Consider the following 21,232-nt stretch of genomic DNA (forward strand, 5'->3'; position numbering starts at 1 on the left):
GGTGCAAAAAAAAAAAAAAAAAAAAAAAAAAATCTGAGCGGCGCAGGAGAGTGACGTCAGGAGCCGCTCTTCTTCGGCTCCTTGCTGACCTTGCGCTGATCATGGCGCTCGCTGAGATTGTGCAGGCACTTGTAGAATTAGCTGCCCAGGTGGATGCTAATATTATATCTGAGTCTGATGCCCGTGACCGAGTTGAGCAGGTCATAGAGAGCTTGGCTGCATACTCTGCCGTCACAGATTCAGAAGTTAATGAGGTTGCCTTCACTAACCTCTCTTCAGTCCTGGAACAACTGGATGCTGTCCAGCCTCAAAGGGGACGAGGACGACCAGCCATCGACATCCCTTTCGAGGCCATAGAGAACTATTTATTAAATGGGTTCAAAGTGAAGGAAATAGCGGAGCTGTTCGGCGTAGGCTACTAGACCATCCGTCGGAGGATGCAAAGCAACGGATTGAGGTAACGGTAACAGGCTCCTTATTACTATTATTTGCAGAGTTGGGTATAACGCGTTACAAAGAGTACTTTGATTAGTTTTTGCAGTAACGAGTAACCAAACGCGTTAGTTTGCTGTTTGAGTAATCAGATACTTAAGTACATTTTCAAACAAGACATCAGTTACTTCCGTTACTTTTAGAACGCTGGTCCTTCAGCTCCGAAACAGCAACGGCTGTCGTTTGGTTCTAATAACAGAGATAACGTTAAACCTATCAGTCTGAAAGAAAGAAGCCACGGAGCTTGTGGCTCGCTACGTGGTCGGAGAAATGCTGCCTTGTCTAAATAGGTGGAGTAGGACTCGCTAACAGACATATTTCAGACTCAGGACTTGGATTATGCCTGGTACACGCTACACGCTGGTACTCACCAATTATCCCCGGTCGTCTTTCACGGCGTGTATGATCTCATCAGGTTATTCTTGTCCTATTTTTATCACTTTCACTATTATTTGTGTTTGTTCATGTGCCAGCCGACATGTTGTTGTAGTCACCTAAAAGCGTCAGCAGATGGCAGGAGCTACATTTGAAGCGCCATATGTAAACTGTCAAGCTACTGTATCTTCCACAGGAAGTTTTGACAAATGTTTCAGAATAAAAGCCTATTTAGAAAATGGAGGGATTCTCTAGCCAAGTAATAAGGGGCTTTTAATTTGAAACAAGTGTTGAGTTTGAAATGACGGTGCGATATGTTAAATTTACAAAGACAACGGAGCTCATAAAAAGTAAATATATAAATACACAGAGGGATTAATAAATAACGGACCGTCTATAATGTAATCTGTTTCAAATGAAGCTGGGAGCCTCTGCAGTTGTGGTGAGTAAAAGCCCCGCCGCTATTTGTTAATGTTATTACTTTATGTCCGACCGTGAGGATGTACCATTGTTTGCTAGCTTGATGCTAATGACAGTAACGTTAACTCAGCGGGTTGACAAAGTGCCTCTGCTGTTTCACACCATCATTTCCCCCTCTTACTCTGTGTGGTAACATCCCTAGAGGAAATATTAAAAATGCTGGGGTGGTGTTGTCATACAGTTGTCTACGGCAGCAGATCGTTGTGTGTTTCTACTGGTCAAAGTGACGGTTGTGATGGGAGAACTGGATCTCAGTGAAGGGCAAGTGGTCCATAACTTTAATTTTGGAGACAAAAAAATGTAGGCTTAGTGCCCTGTGGTCCATTGCCCAATAGGAAATGTAGAATACTCAAAAGTACTTTAAAAGTGCTTGAGTTACTTTTCTGAGGGAGTAATGTTGGAAGTACTTTTAAAGTAATTGAGTTACTTTTCTCAGGGAGTAACGCAGCAAAGTAACTGGTTACTTTTTTAAAAAGTAACACAGTAACGTACTTTGATTACTTTTAAAGTAACCCTTATCCAACACTGATTATTTGTAAAGGGACCGTGTTAACTACTAAACATATTTGTTGCCATTTGATGCTTTGTGCCAGAGTTAAAGCCTGATCATTGTTGATGTGACTGCTGTAGTGTAAGGCACACCTGGATTTATCAGTTTGGCCAATATCCATATTCACAGCAGCCATTTCGATGTCACTACCGGGTACAGCTGATGATTTCCAGACCAAAAAGTGTTCAAAACCCGCCAAAACACACACAAAACCGCCAAAAATGTTATTACCCTTTGTCATAAGAAAACACATTACTGCCACTTAAAATAAAAAAACTAACGTAGATCACTATAGACAACTCACTGTGATGTCATAAGCCTTATGACATCACAGTGAGTTGTCTATAGTGTCTATACTATAATCATGGCTCACTATACTGTATAGTGAGCCATGATTATTGAAATAACTCCCGACAGGGGAATGGTTTCATTCTTGAATACTCTGAATTGAGTATTCAAGAGAGCTGTGTTCTAAGAATAATGAATACATAACATTTTAGCCAAATTTATTGTTAATTTGCCATTACCAAAATGTGGACATGATTTATTTAGTTCTCCATGCACTATCCCCCTGGGAAACTCGTTTTCCCTATGTATCCTTGACTATGTGAACGGAGCAGCATAATGTGATGATAGTGGCAAACACCCGTGCACACACAATAAGCTAAAAAAATTCACATCAAAATGACTGCTGTGAAAATGGTTAATTAAAAAAATTAACAAACCATCTTTCTTGCTCTCGACAAGCTAAATTTCAGAAATTGTTTTTTTTTTTGTTTGTTTAGAATGTCTGACATGTATTCTGCACTGAGTGACGAAGAGCTGGATGCCATCATTGCAGAAATCCACCAAAGTCACCCTAACACAGGATACAGGATGATGAAGTCATTCCTTCATGCCAGGGGACTGCTAGTGCAAAGTAAGTTTAATATAAAGTTTATCCCCATATGAATGCATTACGTTCTCTGTAAGCTCAATCAATGCACGTTCTCTCAGTTTGACCTAAGTAATAATAATAATAATATTATAAACTTTATTTGTATAGCACTTTTCTAACAAAAATGTAGTTAAATGTGCTTTATTTAACAAGGATGATTAAAAGATGATGACATGATATAATTAAAGTAAGGAAATAAAATAAAAATAGAATTATTTAAATAAGATGGGCATAAATGTAATCTTACCTTAATTAGCATTACCTGTGTTAACATTGATTTTTGAAGTGCTGTTAATATTTCATGTAATTTGTCTTTGAAATTGAACGTTTGTCATTCTTCTCTCCTCTGACCACCGACATAAAGCTTAATACAGCAATCTTTATAGTGTGTAGTTTGCTTATCTCTGACATCACACATTTTCATACTTAGTTTTTTAGGCAGGTACTCTACCAAGACCAGGGCCTCATATATAAAACTGCAGGGTAGGGCTGGGCAATTAATCGAAAAATAGTTGAAACCGACATTTAGAAACTTTAATTGACTTAATCTTGCTCATGTCAGTTAATCGTGGCGTTCACTGTTGCCATGACAGTAAAGTTTGCATATCTTTAAGGAATTTGAAAACTTGTCTCCAGTGATCATTTTAACCCAAACCATGATCTTTTCATAGTTCTAATCAAGTGGGTTTTGTGCCTAAACTAGACATTAACCTCAGCATCACACCTTAAAACATCATTATTTTCACTCCCTAAAGATACTCATGTGTGAAGATATCACAAAATATCCAGGTGAGGGCAGTATAAAATACAAAACAAAAGAAACTGTGAAAAAACATAATTGTTCATCAAGGGTGGGGATAATCGTTCATTAATTGTAATCGAGGTTAAAAGTTCAATTAATCGTGATTTTGATTTTTGCCATAATCGTCCAGCCCTAGCGTAGGGTTAGACACGCTGTTCAATTTCCTCATTTATTCAGTCCATAGCTCATTCATCAGCGGAGCTTTACTGTCTGTCACAATCTAAATCCTGGCTGGATATTAGCTTGTTACTCAGGACTATCTGAAGTTACTGCTTTTATGCACATCAATCATTTCTTTGAACATCGTTTTTTGTCTTCAATTCTAATTTTAAATTATTTAAATTATAATTTTGTCAATTATAATTGAAAGCAAAAACATTTTTTCATTTTGTTTGTAATTTTTTTCTTTATCATGTCACTTGCCCTTCCAGGATAGAACACCTATGGAGAGATGTGTACATCCAAGTCCTGGACCCATTCCATGTTCTCTTTCGAAACCTGGAGAGAGAAGGGATGTTGAATCCTGATGATGAGAGTCATCTTTTTGCACTCCACTGGGCTTTTCTGCCTCAACTACAGAGGCAACTGGCCTTCTTCATGGATGCTTGGAACAGTCATAGCCTGAGAACAGCAGGTAGCCAGTCTCCTTACCAACTTTGGGCATCATTCAGAAACCTTGAGGATCCCAATGAGGTTTGTTAAAACGATTGAGTGTATCATATTAGGAGCCATCATTTCAATTATACATTAAGAAACCCTAAAATGATATGGCTAGATTACACAAATTTAATATTTAGCTTAGGAGAACTGATTGCATAGCTTAACATTTTTAAAACTGTAATTGGAAATCTTGAAGTGAAAAATTTGAAGATGCCATAGGTTTTGTATTGTATTGAACAATCTAAATAAAGCCTCAGTTTTCTGAAACAGTTACAACAAAGTTTATGAAATGTTTAATAATCTTAAAATTCCAATTGTCTCTTATTTGTGTTGAGGTGGAGGCAGACTATGGTATTGATTGGGATGGACCGTATGGCTTTGATGACCTTGGAGGTCAAAGGGAACAAGTTGATGTACCCCAAGTGCAGCTGCAGCAACACGTGACTGAGGAGGACATGGCTTGCTTACCTGACCCCAATGTTCCCTTCTTGGATGCACTGGACATCTACACAGCCACACTACAGCAGTTGATGCAGTGACAGTCTCCCCCTCCCCTTCTCCTATCCAGGACTGGATAAATAGGAGTGAGGCTGCAGGACCAAGAGGTGCATTCATACACACTACTCCAAAAAAGTTAGAGATATTCAACTTTTGGGTCAAATTTATGGAAAATGTAAAAAGTTCATGCTACATGATATATCATGAAAGTAGGGCATTCTCTGCCGTTCTGAGACTCTTCCAGTCTATCTCTGTCTGTTACAACCTGCTGATGACACTGTGAGACTCTAAGCTCAGTGGCAACTTCCCTCTGAGAACATCCCACTTGAAGCCTTGTAATTACTACTACTATTACTACTACTACTTATTATTGGTGATCGATTGTCTTGGTCTCATGTCAAAATGTGAACAGCTTGATGAAGAGGACTGTTTAAATATAGAAGAGCGGCAGATGGGTTAGGATAAAGTGTCCGTCCCTTGTTTGAATGTCATTATCAGTGAAAATGAGTTGTTACTTTTATAGTGTTATAAAAGTTCCTGTTGTGCTCCACTTTTGGATTTGGACATTGTATAGAGTTTAAATATTGTCAAATATTAAACAAGTCTGCCTTAAATTTAATTATACATCCTACTACTGTAATTGGGGAAAAAAGGACTGTTTAAATAAAAGTTGTTACTGAACCAAAACATATAGTGGTCAATTCATGTATCAGACACTTGTGATTTTTGTGTTTAATCACCTTGATATAGAACAGCATGTTATGCAATAAGTACTGAAACACTGAACATGTTCATTCAAAAGTTTAGAGAAGGTCAAATTAAGTTCACCTGTAAAGGTTATAGTGCATTTTTAGGTGCATTCTGGAAGCAGGAAGCACAACAATTTTTTTTTCAGTTTTTATTCCACAACCTTAACAAACATTTGTCAATAAAATATCACACTCCTTAACTGTATGATATTATAATGTCAACATTATTAACTGGTTTAAGGGGATAGTTCCTCATGAGGTACTTCTGAGCACTCCAGGTTTGCTGAAGCAGCCACAAGAACCAGCATGTAATGCAGGCCATGAACTGAAAGCTCTGTCTTTTGGCACAATATATTCTCAACAGCTTAACTTCCCTATTAGTAGTAGAGAAAATATAGTGCCAAAAGACAGCTCTGTCTGATGGCAAAGTTAAGCAGTGGAAATATCACATAATGTACATTTAAAACAATATGTTTTTGTTTGTTTTTTTGCTAGGCTTTTTTTTGGTGGATAAAATGCTTTTTGTAAACAATAAACAATCTACAGCTCATACAACCCCACTTCAAAAAAAAGGGAAATGTCCCTTTGAAGTGATGCCTTAACATGTCTAAGTGCTCCATAACTGAAAGCAATTTACTTGAAGAGTATGAAAAAGAGATAAACACCAACTTTCACAACTGGGGGTCTGAAATGAATTTTAAACAAGTAACACCATTGAAACTTTAAAGCAGGGGTCAGCAACCTTTTGGATGTCTTGTGTCAGGTTTTAAAATTTCACAAAAAGCCCAAATTTCTCTTGCTGTCAAAAACAATGGTGTATTTTGAGCCTAATTAATTATCTCAGATTATTTTGAATTAAATTGTTCGTTTAATTCACCATTAGGTTATATTTTATTATTAAAAATGTTTTGCCATCCCAAAAAGTATATTAAATTTTTTTTATTGAATTACTCTGTGTGCCCATGTTAATGACCTTGTGTGCCATCATGGGCGCATGTGCCATACAGTACACAAAAACCATCATGTAAAACTGTAAAGAGCTGTTGTGTGATTGACTATACAAATATATTCAACATGAGAGCAGAACTATCTTTTTACAGACTGCTGAAAAATAAAGACAAGCATCACTAAAATTTTACAAACACAACTACAAACCAGGCGTGGAAATGTGGGAGTGCGGTTTCTCTTATTGCCTACCTCTGCTTTAAAGACACAGTTTCTCAGATCACTCTAATCAGATCATCCCAAACCCAAACTCTGTAGATCTCACAGATGCTTCCAGGTTTTCTTTGAATACCTGGTAACTTTGGCAGTGGGAGTTTCAGCGTTGTGAGGCAGGTTGAGGTGACTGGCAGAGTAATTTCTGGAGATACTTCAACATAAAGGTGCTGGGGAGGTATACTCCAACCTGTCCAGAACTTCAGGAGGAGTTGTAGTTCCTGAGAAGACCCTACAAAGACAGTCAAATATTTTAAAACACAAGAACAAGCTACATTATACCTTTTTGAAGTTTACCCGAACATCATTAGTCACTGCTTCACTGTAGAGTGATTTTAAAAACTTGGACTTTCTACAGTAAAATAAAACATTGTTTACAAAATGTGGTTTTTCACCAACATGTTTCCATAAATATGGACTCAATGTGAATAATTAGCAACAGTTCTAGGAGATGTACATTGTTCCAAATCAGATCTATTTTTTTCTGAGATAACATTTATAATCTGACCTTTTTCAATGTAGTCTCTCAAAAAGCCTGTGACCAGGCATGTCTCCTCCATGTTGCTGTGGTCATCCTCATCCTCACTATCTGGCATTGGCCAGATGATCCTTTTCAAGATGGTCTAAGAAGTAAAAACATTTTCAAAGACTATAAAGTAAAAGGGTATATTAACAGAGTAGAGCTACTTTGCAAAGAACTATCACATTTAGAAAAGTACAGGTAGAAAAGGCAACCTTAATTGTATATAAAAATGGAGGCTTGTTATCTGAATGATAGAACTCCAAGATGTTACACTTAAAGCCTTATTCCAGTTTTATAATTACAATGACAATAATAACCATAATGATATTTATGTAAACAGTCAGCAGTTTCATATGAGAATCTCATTACCTGTGAGTCCATCACTTGTTCTGCCGATCTTGGGAAAAGGACCTCGACTAGGGCCGGATGCTCTTTAATCATGGTGACAACACCGCTGTCTTTCAGCCCCCTACGGAGCTGCTTCATTTGTGTTCTTCTCCGTTCAATGACCTACAAAAATAAATTATCAAAGAGTTTAAGTATAATTTAGATACAGTTGTTGGTGGAAAAAAATAAGACAACATTACACTAGTGAATCTGTTTGTTTTACAATATACTTAGCATAATTATTTTTGGTTGGACTACTTTTAATGTTTTTTACCCAATAAAAGGGCGGAGAAATTAAAAAAAAAGTGCAAATACATGTAAATCTTTTTTCACATATACCTAATTTCATTTAGAATTATTCACATACTGCATGCTGTAGGATTTTCTCTGCCAACCACCTCCTATTGTTATTACTGATGCGAGGAAGATCCCAGCTAAAGGCCAAGTTGTTCACCTCGCATCGTTCCTGTGGGGTCAGTTCCCTCTGACTATCAAGCTGCAATTAATAAAGTAAGGCAATGGTTTATCACTTTTATGGCCTGTGTTTTTTATGTTAAATACAAAGTAAACATATTTGCATGATAGCATAGGAATAATCAATTCAAGTGAATTTAAAAAAAGTAGTGTCATGACGAAATAAAACAACTTCAAGTGACACTTACTATAGACACCACATCAACAACATCTGTATCAGGGCAGTCAGAAAGCTCAAGTGCAGCAGACTCCTCGTTACTTCCAACAATTTGCTGCAACATTGCTGGACTCAGTCCAGTGAATCGAGGGCCTCCATGAATAAAAGAATGTCCTATGGCATGTCCAGCTACTCGGAAAAGGTCTCCATCTATCAGGGGTCTGGAAGTGGATGGGACCTTGTGATCGCCTGTCCCATTGAACAGAAGAGTTCTGCCAGTGCTCTCTGAGAGTCCAAAAAAAAAAGATACAAATACAAGCTGATTTCTGGTGAGACAGTAGCATTATCCTGAGTTTTTTTAATAGCAGTTCAAGGAAATATCTAGCTCTGATAATGCTTTACGTAGTGTCACACAAACGAATTTGGGTGAGTCAAAATAGACATGAGAGAAGACAATTTTCATTTAAAGAATATTTATTTGTGAGAATTATGTGAAAAATCTGTACAAGACAGCTTATGCAATGACACAGTGTGCCCTCCGTTGTCAATTTGAGATCAATTTTGGTGACCAACCTTTCCAAATCCAACAAGGGCTTTAGGGACAACTAGTCAGAGCCAGTTAATCTAACCCCACTACTTCTGTTTGAGGCAAAATTGTATGCTTTTTTACAAACAAAACAATACAATAAATTGTTAAAACTCACCGAGGTCAAGGTCGAAACCAAACTGGATTTTTTCCATTACCATAGACAGGAAATGCCGTTTTACACCATCTCCAACAGCCGTATCACCTGAAATACAAGGAATTACTCTGTAGACTTAATAGGAATGTGTATGTAATGTAAGGGCAAATCTATTTCAATAGGTTTGATTCCCAGCTCAACTACTTCCTGAAATTAAAGCAGCTCCTTTTTTTCATAAAGGAGCTACTTTAATTTGATAATACAGGTGTGCCTGATCATGGTTGTTGTGACTGCTTCAGTAAGGCACATCTGGATTAATCAATTTGACATGTAATGTAAGACAGGAAATAAAGGAGCTGCTTTAATTTAAGGAAGTAGTGGAGCTGGGCATGAAGCCTATTCAGCTAGTTAAAAGATTTACTTCAGTTTTAAGTTGCAATCACTGTTCTTGTTACAAATTCTGCAGTAAAACACATTTAATGAAAGATACCTACCACTCAGTATAACAGAAAATGGGCTTGCCCAGTCAATTCCTGGTTTTTTGTAGAAAGTTAGAATCTCCCTTTCACGATCTTCCTCAGTGGATCTGAGATCAAGCCTTGCAACCAACTCTGGCTTGAGTTCAGCATTGTTGAGCAAGTGACGTCGAAACATGTTGGCTGCCTTGTAAACATCAGGCTCTGTTGTCCACTCTGAAAAGTCATTATAAGTGAAAACTGGACAAAAATGGTAAAAAAGAAAAAGAAAAAAAAAAGTTCATTTTAGACTTTATGACAGCAGTTAAAAGTTCCTTCTTCTATTTTATGGTTATAAACTATGAGACAGTTGCACCTTCAGAGCTATTACTTTGATTTTCTTCAAGTGGATGTTGGTTGCTTGATGAGCTAGCAGCAGCTGAGGTTCCTGCCCGGGTCTCTTCTGAGCTTCCTGATGGGGGATTCTCAAAGGTTTCTTCAGCAGTTGAATCTGAATTATTTTTTCTTGGAATGATAGCAGGAAATTGTTAATACACTGAAGAAATCTAAAACATAATCCATAACAGTTCAGTGTGTGAGACACGCTAATAAAATAACAATAAAAAAACAATTGTGTCAACTGATGTTTTAGGATAATAAAATGTATGTAGGACTTCACGATTTACACCATGTAAATTCATGTATAAACAAGAAATATGTCTCACTTCTCACAACAGTCAATGTGGCCTTGAATCTCAGAGAAGCTAAATATCTCTGCACAGTAGACACATTCCACCATTGGTCCAGATGTTTGAGGAGTGAGTGTCACACTGGGAGGATCCTAGCATAAATGAGACAATGGTAACATAAATATGCATCAAGCAATCAAACATCTTTCTTTACATTAGAGCTTGGTGGATTTTGTACAGACATATTTCAGTTGTGAGGGTTACTGGCTGGGGATTTCCTTGCCAATATTCTATCATACGCTAAAGAATCAAATACTACACTGAACAAAAATATAAATGCAACACTTTTGTTTTTGCTCCCATTTTTCATGAGCTGAACTCAAAGATCTAAAACATTTTCTATACACACAAAAGACCATTTCCCTCAAATATTGTTCACAAATCTGTCTAAATCTGTGTTAGTGAGCACTTCTCCTTTGCCGAGATAATCCATCCCACCTCATAGGTGTAGCATATCAAGATGCTGATTAGACAGCATGATTATTGCACAGGTGTGCCTTAGGCTGGCCACAATAAAAGGCCACTCTGAAATGTGCAGTTTTATCACACAGCACAATGCCACAGATGTTCATTTCTCTACCATAAGCCGTCTCCAAAGGTGTTTCAGACAATTTGGCAGTACATCCAACCGGCCTCACAATCGCAGACCACGTGTAACCACACCAGCTCAGGACCTCCACGTCCAACATGTTCACCTCCAAGATCGTCTGAGACCAGTCACCCGGACAGCTGCTGCAACAATTGGTTTACATAACCAAAGAATTTCTGCACAAACTGTCAGAAACCGTCTCAGGGAAGCTAATCTGCATGTTTGTCGTCCTCATCGGGGTCTCAACCTGACTGTAATACGTCGTCGTAACCAACTTGAGTGGGCGAATGCTCACATTCGATGGCGTCTGGCATGTTGGAGAGGTGTTCTCTTCACGGATGAATCCCGGTTTTCACTGTTCAGGGCAGATGGCAGACAGCGTGTGTGGCATCGTGTGGGTGAGCGGTTTGCTGATGTCAACGTTGTGGATCGAGTGGCCCATGGTGGTGGTGGGGTTATGGTATGGGCAGGTGTATGTTATGGACAACGAACATAGGTGCATTTTATTGATGGCATTTTGAATGCACAGAGATACCGTGATGAGATCCTAAGGCCCATTGTTGTGCCATTCATCCATGACCATCACCTCATGTTGCAGCATGATAATGCACGGCCCCATGTTGCAAGGATCTGTACACAATTCCTGGAAGCTGAAAACGTCCCAGTTCTTGCATGGCCAGCATACTCACCGGACATGTCACCCATTGAGCATGATTGGGATGCTCTGGATAAGCGTATACGACAGCGTGTTCCAGTTCCTGCCAATATCCAGCAACTTCGCACAGCCATTGAAGACTAGACTTAAGACTTTCCTCTTTGATAAAGCTTATAGTTAGGGCTGGCTCAGGCTTGTCCTGTACCAGCCCTTAGTTAGGCTGACTTAGGCCTAGTCTGCCGGAGGACCCCTCTATAATACACTGGGCCCCTTCTCTCCTTCTCTCTCTCTCTCTCTCTCGTATCCTATTACTGCATCTAGCTAACCCGGCCATTCTGGATGTCACTAACTCGGCTTCTTCTCCGGAGCCTTTGTGCTCCACTGTCTCTCAGATTAACTCATATCACAGCGGTGCCTGGACAGCGTGACGTGTGTGGTTGTGCTGCTGCCGTGGTCCCGCCAGATGCCTCCTGCTGCTGCTGCCATCATTAGTCATTAGTCATACTTCTTCTGTTATTATACACATATGATTATTGTCACACATGTATACTGCCAGGTATTAATACATACTTTCAACATATTGTACCGCAGTAACAGAACTATAACTATAATATTATTACTTCCATTAATGTTGTTGTAAGATACTGTCATTACCTGCATATCTCTCTCTCGCTCTCTCTCTCTCTCTCTCTCTCTCTCTCTCTCTCTCTCTCTCTCTCTCTCTGTGTCATATGGATTACTGTTAATTTATCATGTTGATCTGTTCTGTACGACATCTATTGCACGTCTGTCCGTCCTGGAAGAGGGATCCCTCCTCAGTTGCTCTTCCTGAGGTTTCTACCGTTTTTTTTCCCCCGTTAAAGGGGTTTTTTTGGGGAGTTTTTCCTTATCCGCTGTGAGGGTCTTAAGGACAGAGGGATGTCGTATGCTGTAAAGCCCTGTGAGGCAAATTGTGATTTGTGATATTGGGCTTTATAAATAAAATTGATTGATTGATTGATTGAAGAGGAGTGGACCAACATTCCACAGGCCACAATCAACAACCTCATCAACTCTATGCGAAGGAGATGTGTTCCACTGCGTGAGGCAAATGGTGGTCACACCAGATACTGACTGGTTTTCTGACCCCCCCAGACCACCCCAATAAAGCAAAACTGCACATTTCAGAGGGGCCTTTTATTGTGGCCAGCCTGAGGCACACCTGTGCAATAATCATGCTGTCTAATCAGCATCTTGATATGCCACACCTGTGAGGTGGGATGGATTATCTCGGCAAAGGAGAAGTGCTCACTAACACAGATTTAGACGGATTTGTGAACAATATTTGAGGAGAAATGGTCTTTTGTGTGTATAGAAAATGTTTTAGATCTTTGAGTTCAGCTCATGAAAATGGGAGCAAAAACAAAAGTGTTGCGTTTATATTTTTGTTGAGTGTACATACTACTAAACATACATAATACTAAACAAATTATTACCTGCAGGTCAATATCTTTTTGGAGTGGCCTTATGTAAATCACAGCTGCCCCCACTCCAAGTTCTTTGTTGCACAGGCCCTCTGGAGTATACCCATCCTTTGGGCAAGGAATGATTTCCAAGACCTTGGACTTTGTAGAGCCCCGTTTCTGCAGGAGTTGAAACCCACCACAGTGCTTTAGTTGTGGAAAGTTCAACTCTAGGTGATCGGAAAAGTCAGATGCACCACAGTATTTATCTGAGGAAAAAACAAAACAAAACAGTATTATAACCGGCTTGGAGGTAAAATGTAAACATTTGTGCTTTAATACAACATCATGGACAAGTCCTAACAGCTCTACTCAGCATAACACAGTGCTGGTACTGCTCTCAGAGGTGCTTAATAGAAAAAAAACCCATGTTACTACACATGCACCTGTTTGACTGAGATGTCATTTCTCTTTGAGTGAATAAGATGCGCTTTTTAAGAAGAAATAAGATGAACAATCATTTATTAACACATTTGAAATTAAAATATGTAAGCATGTACAATGTTTACATTGTACATGTTTATTCATTCAGTTTTTGTAAATTTTAGTGATGCTTGTCTTTATTTTTCACCAGTCTGTAAAAAGATAGTTCTGCTCTCATGTTGAATATATTTGTATAGTCAATCGCACAACAGCTCTTTACAGTTTTACATGTGGTTTTTGTGTTTTCACGGCATTCAAGCTAATGGTGCCTCTTGTCTTTCTGCCATTCAGCGGGCGTAAACCCTGTGACTCCTCCATGCTATGACATCATGTACATACCCTCTTTACAGGATGATGTTAGCTTGCTATGGCATTGCTGCCTGGCGCACTTCCTCTGGTGCCCTAAAGTTAGCTAGCTGACCAATCTTTGACATTTTAAGTAGCACAGCTGAGGCATTGGTCTTACTGACTGAGATGGCCACACCTGTGGCCTCACAACTGGTCTAAATGTCAGTAACCCTCTGGCATTCACACTTTAATTTCTTTCTAGTGTACATTTAGTTCATTTTGTCCTAATTTAGTTTACTTTGTTTCAGGCACATGGCACATTACAGACAGAAGGCAACACACATGGGTTTTGTTTTATACAACATACACACATTTTATTTAGCAATACATACTTGTAGACCAACCTGGGAATGTGATTTTCCTTTCCCCTAGACCTGCCCTTTCAAGTACTCTTTTCTCAGCTGGGGTTGGGACGTCACTGTCCTTTCTTTAAGCCAGGCAGAAGAAAACGTGAGTGTATGTGGTCTTTTTTAATTTTTTGGTCATGATGGCTGGTGAGGTTGACTTCCGTTGTACACCTCGTGCAGGGTAAGGACTGAACAGCCTCAAAACCTCTGCTGGAAGAAATATGGGGAAAAAGCAGAAGATAAATTGAACTGAATTTAACTTTATTTTGAATATTTCAAAAAGAAGAAACAGAATGAAAAAATAAAATAATAAGGATATAGTGTAGTTATACATAAACATACAAACATAAATGGTGAGATAAACATACAGTCCAACAATTCCTTTGATCAATGGATATTTTTTTGCTTAACAATTTAATGCAGAACAGCAAGATGGCATGATGCAGTTTAATTTCTATCATGATCAAGATCATGCTGAAAGCTGAATTAATAGTAGTGTAAATATATCTATGAAACGTATACAAGTTTACAAGGGTCTTTGTTGACTGCAGATTGTTAGCTATGGCCGCCAGGCTTATTACACACTGATGTCAATAGGTACTCCATATCATATCAGTTAATCTTAGCTGTGCACAGGGCTGTCAACAGACTTGCTGGGGCCCGGGGACAAGAGACCATCATAGGGCCCCCCACCCCACCCCACCCTCGCCACCGGCTTGTCACGACAACATACGCAGTACTTTTAACGCTTTGCAAGCAATGACAGTGTCAATTTTCAAATTATTTAATTTGAGATGGACAGTTAACAGACAGTAATGTGATGTGACACAATATAAACAAACCATTTCCATCTATTGTCCCATGTAGGCTACAATACAATACAACTGAGAGTGCTATGCCTGCCTGCTAAGCAACAAAACAGTATAACTAAACATCCTATGCTTGCCCCCTCCACATCCCTGGGGTTATCAAGCCCTCAAACAGTGATGTGCCTAGATTTTTTGACAGCAAAGTCATTTATAACATCAGTGAAATCCAGTTTTTGAGCAAGCTCACGCTCAATGGAGAGCATGGCTAGGTTGTTAAGCCTGCCCTGTGACATGGTGGAGCGTAGGTAGTTTTTATTATTTTCATTTTGCTGAAGGCTCGCTCTCCTCCAGCTACAGTCACTGGCAAAGACAAGAAAATGCGTAGCAGTGTGCAGAGATCAACATAAATACTTTGTAGACCCATGCCATAGATGGCATTAAGCAGGTCTAGTGGTCCCAGGTCCTCCTCAAATGTTGCAGCATATATTTTTTTCAGGTGACAAACCTGGTCTTCAAGTGACTCTGAAAAGTCTTTTTTGTATTTTTCTGACAGTTTTGTGCATGCTGATTTGATGCTTTCAGTGGTCATTTTCTGGAATCTCCAGAGTACGGAAAATTCCTCACAAATCATCTTGATTGATGTAAATCTCATACTTAGCTGAGATACAATAGTGTCTAATACACAATAAAACACTTTATCTCTGAAGTGTGTCTCTGGGGTCTCCTCAGATATTCCTCCATCTACAGTCTCATCAAAAAAAGGCTTCCTCTTTCTCTGTTTCCTTTTAAATGTTGGTGTGATGCCTATAGCAGAAGCAACAGCAGTAGCCTCTGTCAGCAAATGGTCCCAGGAAGCACGCATACATGCCATCTCGTTTTCAAGTTCTTTTATGTTAGCAACTTGAACTTCAAGGGACAAAGAAGAAGACTGGCTTGCAAGATTCCTGTCTTCAATACAGCCTAACACTTTAACCCAAAATGTTAGTAGCACCACTGCATCAAAAGACTCAAAGTAGGTTTTTAAACCATGGGCCTGAGCTTTTGCTTCACTTGTTAGGTTACCTTGTGAAATGAGCATTTCCAAAGCTTTGAGGACATCTGGCAAATGCTTTGCCAGGGGGCGCACTGCCTCTATGCGTGCACTCCAGCGTGTATCTGACAACTTGTGCAAAGAGCAGTGTAAAACTTTCATCAAAACTTCCCATCGCTGAGGACTGCCACTAAAGAGTTTATACAGTTCATTAACATATCCAAAAAATATATTTATTTCTGGACTGGCCTGGGCTGCATGAACTCCAACGAGGTTTAATGTGTGTGATGCACATGGGGAAAATGTGGCTGTAGGGTTCTTTTGTTTGATGTGTGCTTGTACCCCTTTTACTTTTCCAGCCATATTGGCTCCGTTGTCATAACACTGACCTCGGCAGTCGCCTAGATCTATGTTGTGTTCATGCAGTGTTTCTTCAATCATTGATGCTATCTCTTCTCCTGTCTTGTTGTTAAAGTCTCTAAATTTGAGGAATCTTTCCTTTATTTTCCACCCCTCAGTTGGACTCTGATGTACATATCTGAGTAACAACACATTTTGCTCCAAATTAGAGACATCTGGTGTGGCATCACATATTATAGAGAAATAGGCTGAATCCTGCCTTTCTTTTAAAATGGTATTTAGAACACGTTTACCGCAGAGCTCAATAAGTTCATTTTGACTTTCGGGTGAAAGGTAGTGTGCTTGCAATCGTTTTCCCTGTTCTCGCTGTTCTCTAATCTTTTGTAAATGCTCATGTAGGATATTGTCATATTTTGACAACAGTTCAATCAGTCCAAGAAAATGCCCATTGTCTGGTTTATCCAATACTGCTGTTTCACCTCTAAATGGCAGATTTCTGGAAGCCAAATGAAGTGTTACATCTAACAGTCTCTTTAGTAATGCTTTGTTTTTTTGTATCTCATCTTCCATTTTTTGCTGTTGTTTGTTGTCAATCCCTGAGGCTTTCAAGACACTGTGTTGCAGGTTCTTCCATTTCCAGTAACAATATTTGTGTGCACTGTTCCTCTCGTGTTCTGGAAACCTTTCATAAAGTTTTTTGTATCTTATGTTGCATATTTTCATCCCCTCAGTAGAATTTAGAGCACTTGTTGAGCGTTTGCCCTGATCTTGTTCAAATGAAAATAATATGCATGGTAGACAAAACAGAGCCTGTTTGGAGTGACTGTATATTAGCCAGTCCCTTTCAATTTTCTCTCTGCCATTATGGGACGAAGCATAACATAAATAATTTGGGAAAGTCTTACCATCTACATCTGTGGGCATAGCCTCCTTTGGAAAAGGTGGTCTATCTGCTAAAGCACGTACTACACTTGTCCTGTCTGAGTCGGTCATGACAGTAGGCCATAGGCCAGGGTCCCTAAAGTCTGGAGACATGCCAGCTCCCTCATCAGTCCTTTCTTCATTTTCTGTCATTGCTGCCTCAAATTGAGGTTCACTCCTCTCCCTGGACTCCTCTCTCTCCATAGCCGGCTTTCCCTCTGGCTCCATACATAGCCTTACATCATTTTCATCATTCTCTGTAAAAGATAGGCCTTCATTACTACTAATACAACAACAACAACAACAACAACAACAGCATTCATGATGAATGCAGACTCTGACTGACACATTCTCCCTACCGATCTGCGGCTGCTGCGCTGAGTGGGACCAGGACCGCCCCTCCTCAGCTCTGACTGTGGGCTGCCTGACAGCTCCCTGTCTCTCCCTGACCGGCTCCTCTGCTGTTCCACTGCTGCTCGTTTGTGCTGTTTCAGTGATGGATTCGTATTAGCGTTTGCTATAATACACAGTGGGTTGTAAACCCAAGATAAATCCCGCCGCCGGACCCGAGTCTGTTCACCCTCGCGCACCTGCTCCCCACAGACTAACATTACCTCCCTGATCTCCCATCACCTTCTCTCTCCTCCGCTCAACGCGGGCAGCATGTCTTGTCATACCGCAGCTCAATAGGCTACAAGCGGCCGGTGACAGACTCGAATCGGGCTTCGAATCGGGGGGGGGGGGTGCAAAAAAAGGAAAATATATATATTTGAAATATTTAATATGTTAAAGTTTTTAAGTATATGTTGAGTAGAAAATAATATTTAATTAATCAGGCAATGATTTAATTAAAAAGAAATATGTGAATGTAAAGTAAAATAAATTAAGGGTCATTCAGGGGCCCCTATGGTCCTGAGGCCCGGGACAACATACCCGGTTGCCCCCCCCCCCCGTCGACGGGCTTGGCTGTGCATAATTTATTAATTTCACGATGCAGCAGATTCAATATTTGACAACCATATTTTATGGGTTAGAATCAAACCAAGGCAGCTTTGTACGTAATTATTTAACGTGTCAATGTCACAGGGCTTCCCCCGAAAAAGTTGCTGGACTGTGTGGTATTTATTTAGTCATTCAGTCTTTGTCTACAAAGTATAAGCTCAAACTGAGAGACACGGCACCTGCTGCTACTAGCTTAAATGACTGTCAAGTCAGCAGACGTATTAACTCCGTAACTCAATGAACAGTCCATGAAAAATTATTTTACTACTCTGAGTTTTCACATAACCCGCTTTCTGGAATACCCCCCAGCACTAGTTAACGTCAGACCTCATGTATTTCCATTGAAACAGACAGAACACTAGCAAAAATATTTTATATTTTGAGAGCGTATTGCTCCACATTATGGATAAGTTTTGATTATGTATTCGATTTTTATTAGTGGTTGTTGTATAATGGCATTATTACACTCGAGGGTGTGCTTTACTGTGGTTATTGTGACTTCAGTGATGCTAACGGAACTTGGTGCCAATGCCTAATTAAACGGGCCACACTGATGTCAGACCTGCTGTTGTTGACGTTTAAGTTAGTTGTTTAAACAGATAAATAGTTAGTTTGAACTTTCTAACCCACTGTAACTGTAACGTCAGTAAAAAAAACTAATCACTGATGCTTGCCTGGCGGGCCCTAACGCTCAACAACAGTGAATCTCATGCTGTAACGACATCATAATAAATCGATCCAACAACTGCATGTTATTTTGCTAGCTTTTCTTGTTAAAATCTTACCTCGAACACTGTTACGGCGCTCAGGAGCAGAAGGTGTTGAAGAAAGACTTGAGTTGGAAACTGCTGTTTGCGGCTGAACTTGATGCTGTTCCAAAGCAGCTGCGGCCTCCCTCAGCAGCTCTGCCACGGTTTTAGCCATGGTTTCCGCTGCACCATGCTTTTCACTTTCACACGATTCTTCCTTTCTCTTTCTTCAAGTTGATGAAGTTGCTGATCTGTGATGTGTCCAAGTGCACACTGCCCCCTACCGTATTAGATGGGTATGGGTAGCACGGTCAGCACGGAGCTGAAGAAGAGCGGCTCCTGACGTCACTCTCCTGCACCGCTCAGATTGCTAAGTCGTTTTCGAATTATGGTCACTATTTTGCAGGGCAGACCACGAAAATGAAATAGCAATGTCCTTTTTGTTTTCTTTTTGATTATGGCATAAAATGTGCAGTCTTGAAGAAGAAAATGCAAATGCAAATAGGCTGATTGATTATTAATTTTATTTATGAGTCAAATAATGCAGCCACATTCTTGAAATGAAAAAGCATTTCTGTAAATGCATTTTAATTTTCAAATTTTACATTTCAAATTGAATTTTGGTATCTATTTGCTGGGGGATCTTTTGAAAATTAAATCTCAAATGACTTTTTCATTTTAATTAAGTGGAAAGAATGAGCAGTCTTGAAGAAGAAAATGCAAATGCAAATAGGTTGATTGATTATTAATTTTATTTATGAGTCAAATAATGCAGCCACATTCTTAAAATGAAAAAGCCTTTCTGCAAATGCATTTTAATTTTCAAATTTTAAATTTCAGATTGAATTTTGGTATCTATTTGCTGTGGCATCTTTTGAAAATTAAACCTCAAATGTCTTTTTCTTTTTCATTTTAATTAAGTAAAAGAATGAGCAGTCTTGAAGAAGAAAATGCAAATGCAAATAGGTTGATTGATTATTAATTTTATTTATGAGTCAAATAATGCAGCCACATTCTTAAAATGAAAAAGCCTTTCTGCAAATGCATTTTAATTTTCAAATTTTACATTTCAAATTGAATTTTGGTATCTATTTGCTGGGGCATCTTTTGAAAATTAAATCTCAAATGTCTTTTTCTTTTTCATTTTAATTAAGTGAAAGAATGAGCAGTCTTGAAGAAGGAAATTAAAATGCAAATAGGATGATTAATGATTAATTTTATTTATGAGTTAAATAATGCAGCCACATTCTTAAAATGAAAAAGCATTTCTGCAAATGCATTTTAATTTAAATACTGGTCACGAATTGCTTCCATACCTATTCATATAAAAGAGAAGAAAGACATATAAATCAATTCATAAGGTTGTTGTAGACAATGTCCCAGTGATCTTCCATACTTTTATCAAAGTCTTTTAGCAAGCACGCTGCCCGTTCCATATTCAGGAGATCTAAAAATTCTCCAAGCCATGACTCTCTGGTGAAACAACCCGGTTTGCGAACTTTCCAATTCATAAGGATAAGTCTTTTAATTGTGAGACAGCCCAGAGACCAAAGCCGGTCCACAGTGGCTCCTAGAGTGTTGACTGGTCTTTTACCAAGGAGGCAGGTTATTGGACAGATAGGAAACTTGATCTTGAAAAGTGATGACATATATGATATAGCGTCTAGCCAGAGAGATTTAACTGCTGGACAGTCCCACAGTAGATGGAGCAGAGTCCCTCGAGTGCCACAGTTGTGCCAGCATGAATCTTGGGATTCCTTATTCATTTTGGATAATTGTTATGCCCAGTCTAGGGGTGTCTGGGACATGACACGAAAGGCCCCCATCTTCCCCAAGTCCCAAGTAGCCACAATGAAAAAGTCGTGCGGAACGATCAATAGTACGAATTTATTTACAATATTTAAATAACAAATAACTGAAATAATAGCTTCAGGGTGGACTAAGGCCAAAATAACAAACAAAAACAATCCTGCCCAGGGAGTAAGTAAATAATCTAACCAAACAAATAAAAAAAAAAAAAAATGACAAAAAGCTTACCTCCCTAACTAAATAAACAGGAGAAAAAAGGGTAACAAAACTGGCGGTCCACCCCTACGTCTTTTACACAATAAAGATTTTACAGAAACTGCTGTGGCCGGTTGGGAGAGGAGGAAGGTGGGGTCTGCCTGCTAGCTCGAAGCAGGTGCCATCTTGGTCCTTTAAAAAAACCGAACGCCCTCAGCTGCAGCCAATCACAAACGAGGACAGATCCAATCCACCAATCACCGCCGGGCTATGGCACACACCTATTTGCATACAGAAAACAGAA

At 39.2% G+C, this 21,232-nt stretch overlaps 1 protein-coding gene and 1 long non-coding RNA gene across 8 annotated transcripts; one reads left to right on the forward strand and one right to left on the reverse strand.

Moving 5' to 3' along the window:
* The first annotated feature begins 112 nt into the window (after positions 1–112).
* On the forward strand, positions 113–5,444 carry LOC125881031 (uncharacterized). 2 transcript variants are annotated; one of them, XR_007448183.1, is made up of 4 exons: positions 113–457; positions 2,683–2,816; positions 4,068–4,329; positions 4,632–5,444. It is a non-coding gene; the product is annotated as an uncharacterized LOC125881031 (long non-coding RNA). The 2 variants fall into 2 exon arrangements; XR_007448184.1 differs by lacking the exon at positions 113–457 and adding an exon at positions 1,064–1,309.
* A 325-nt stretch (positions 5,445–5,769) lies between these two features.
* LOC125881002 (uncharacterized) lies at positions 5,770–19,149 on the reverse strand. Of its 6 annotated transcripts, none has more exons than XM_049563907.1 (12): positions 18,961–19,149; positions 14,051–14,263; positions 12,909–13,144; positions 10,166–10,281; positions 9,832–9,965; positions 9,480–9,701; positions 9,007–9,093; positions 8,334–8,587; positions 8,039–8,167; positions 7,654–7,794; positions 7,270–7,384; positions 5,770–6,993 (listed from the first exon to the last, which is right to left on the reverse strand). In XM_049563907.1, exons 4-12 carry the CDS (start codon positions 10,237–10,239, stop codon positions 6,764–6,766), a joined length of 1,386 nt encoding a protein of 461 aa, XP_049419864.1. In that variant the 5' UTR covers positions 10,240–10,281; positions 12,909–13,144; positions 14,051–14,263; positions 18,961–19,149; the 3' UTR covers positions 5,770–6,763. The 6 variants fall into 6 exon arrangements, with proteins under 6 accessions (XP_049419864.1, XP_049419865.1, XP_049419861.1 ...); XM_049563908.1 differs by having other exon boundaries at positions 8,126–8,167; positions 9,817–9,965; XM_049563904.1 differs by having other exon boundaries at positions 9,817–9,965.
* Positions 19,150–21,232: the final 2,083 nt, after the last annotated feature.

The sequence above is a fragment of the Epinephelus fuscoguttatus genome, linkage group LG20, assembly GCF_011397635.1.
Source record: "Epinephelus fuscoguttatus linkage group LG20, E.fuscoguttatus.final_Chr_v1".
In the NCBI taxonomy this organism is placed as follows: domain Eukaryota; kingdom Metazoa; phylum Chordata; class Actinopteri; order Perciformes; family Serranidae; genus Epinephelus; species Epinephelus fuscoguttatus.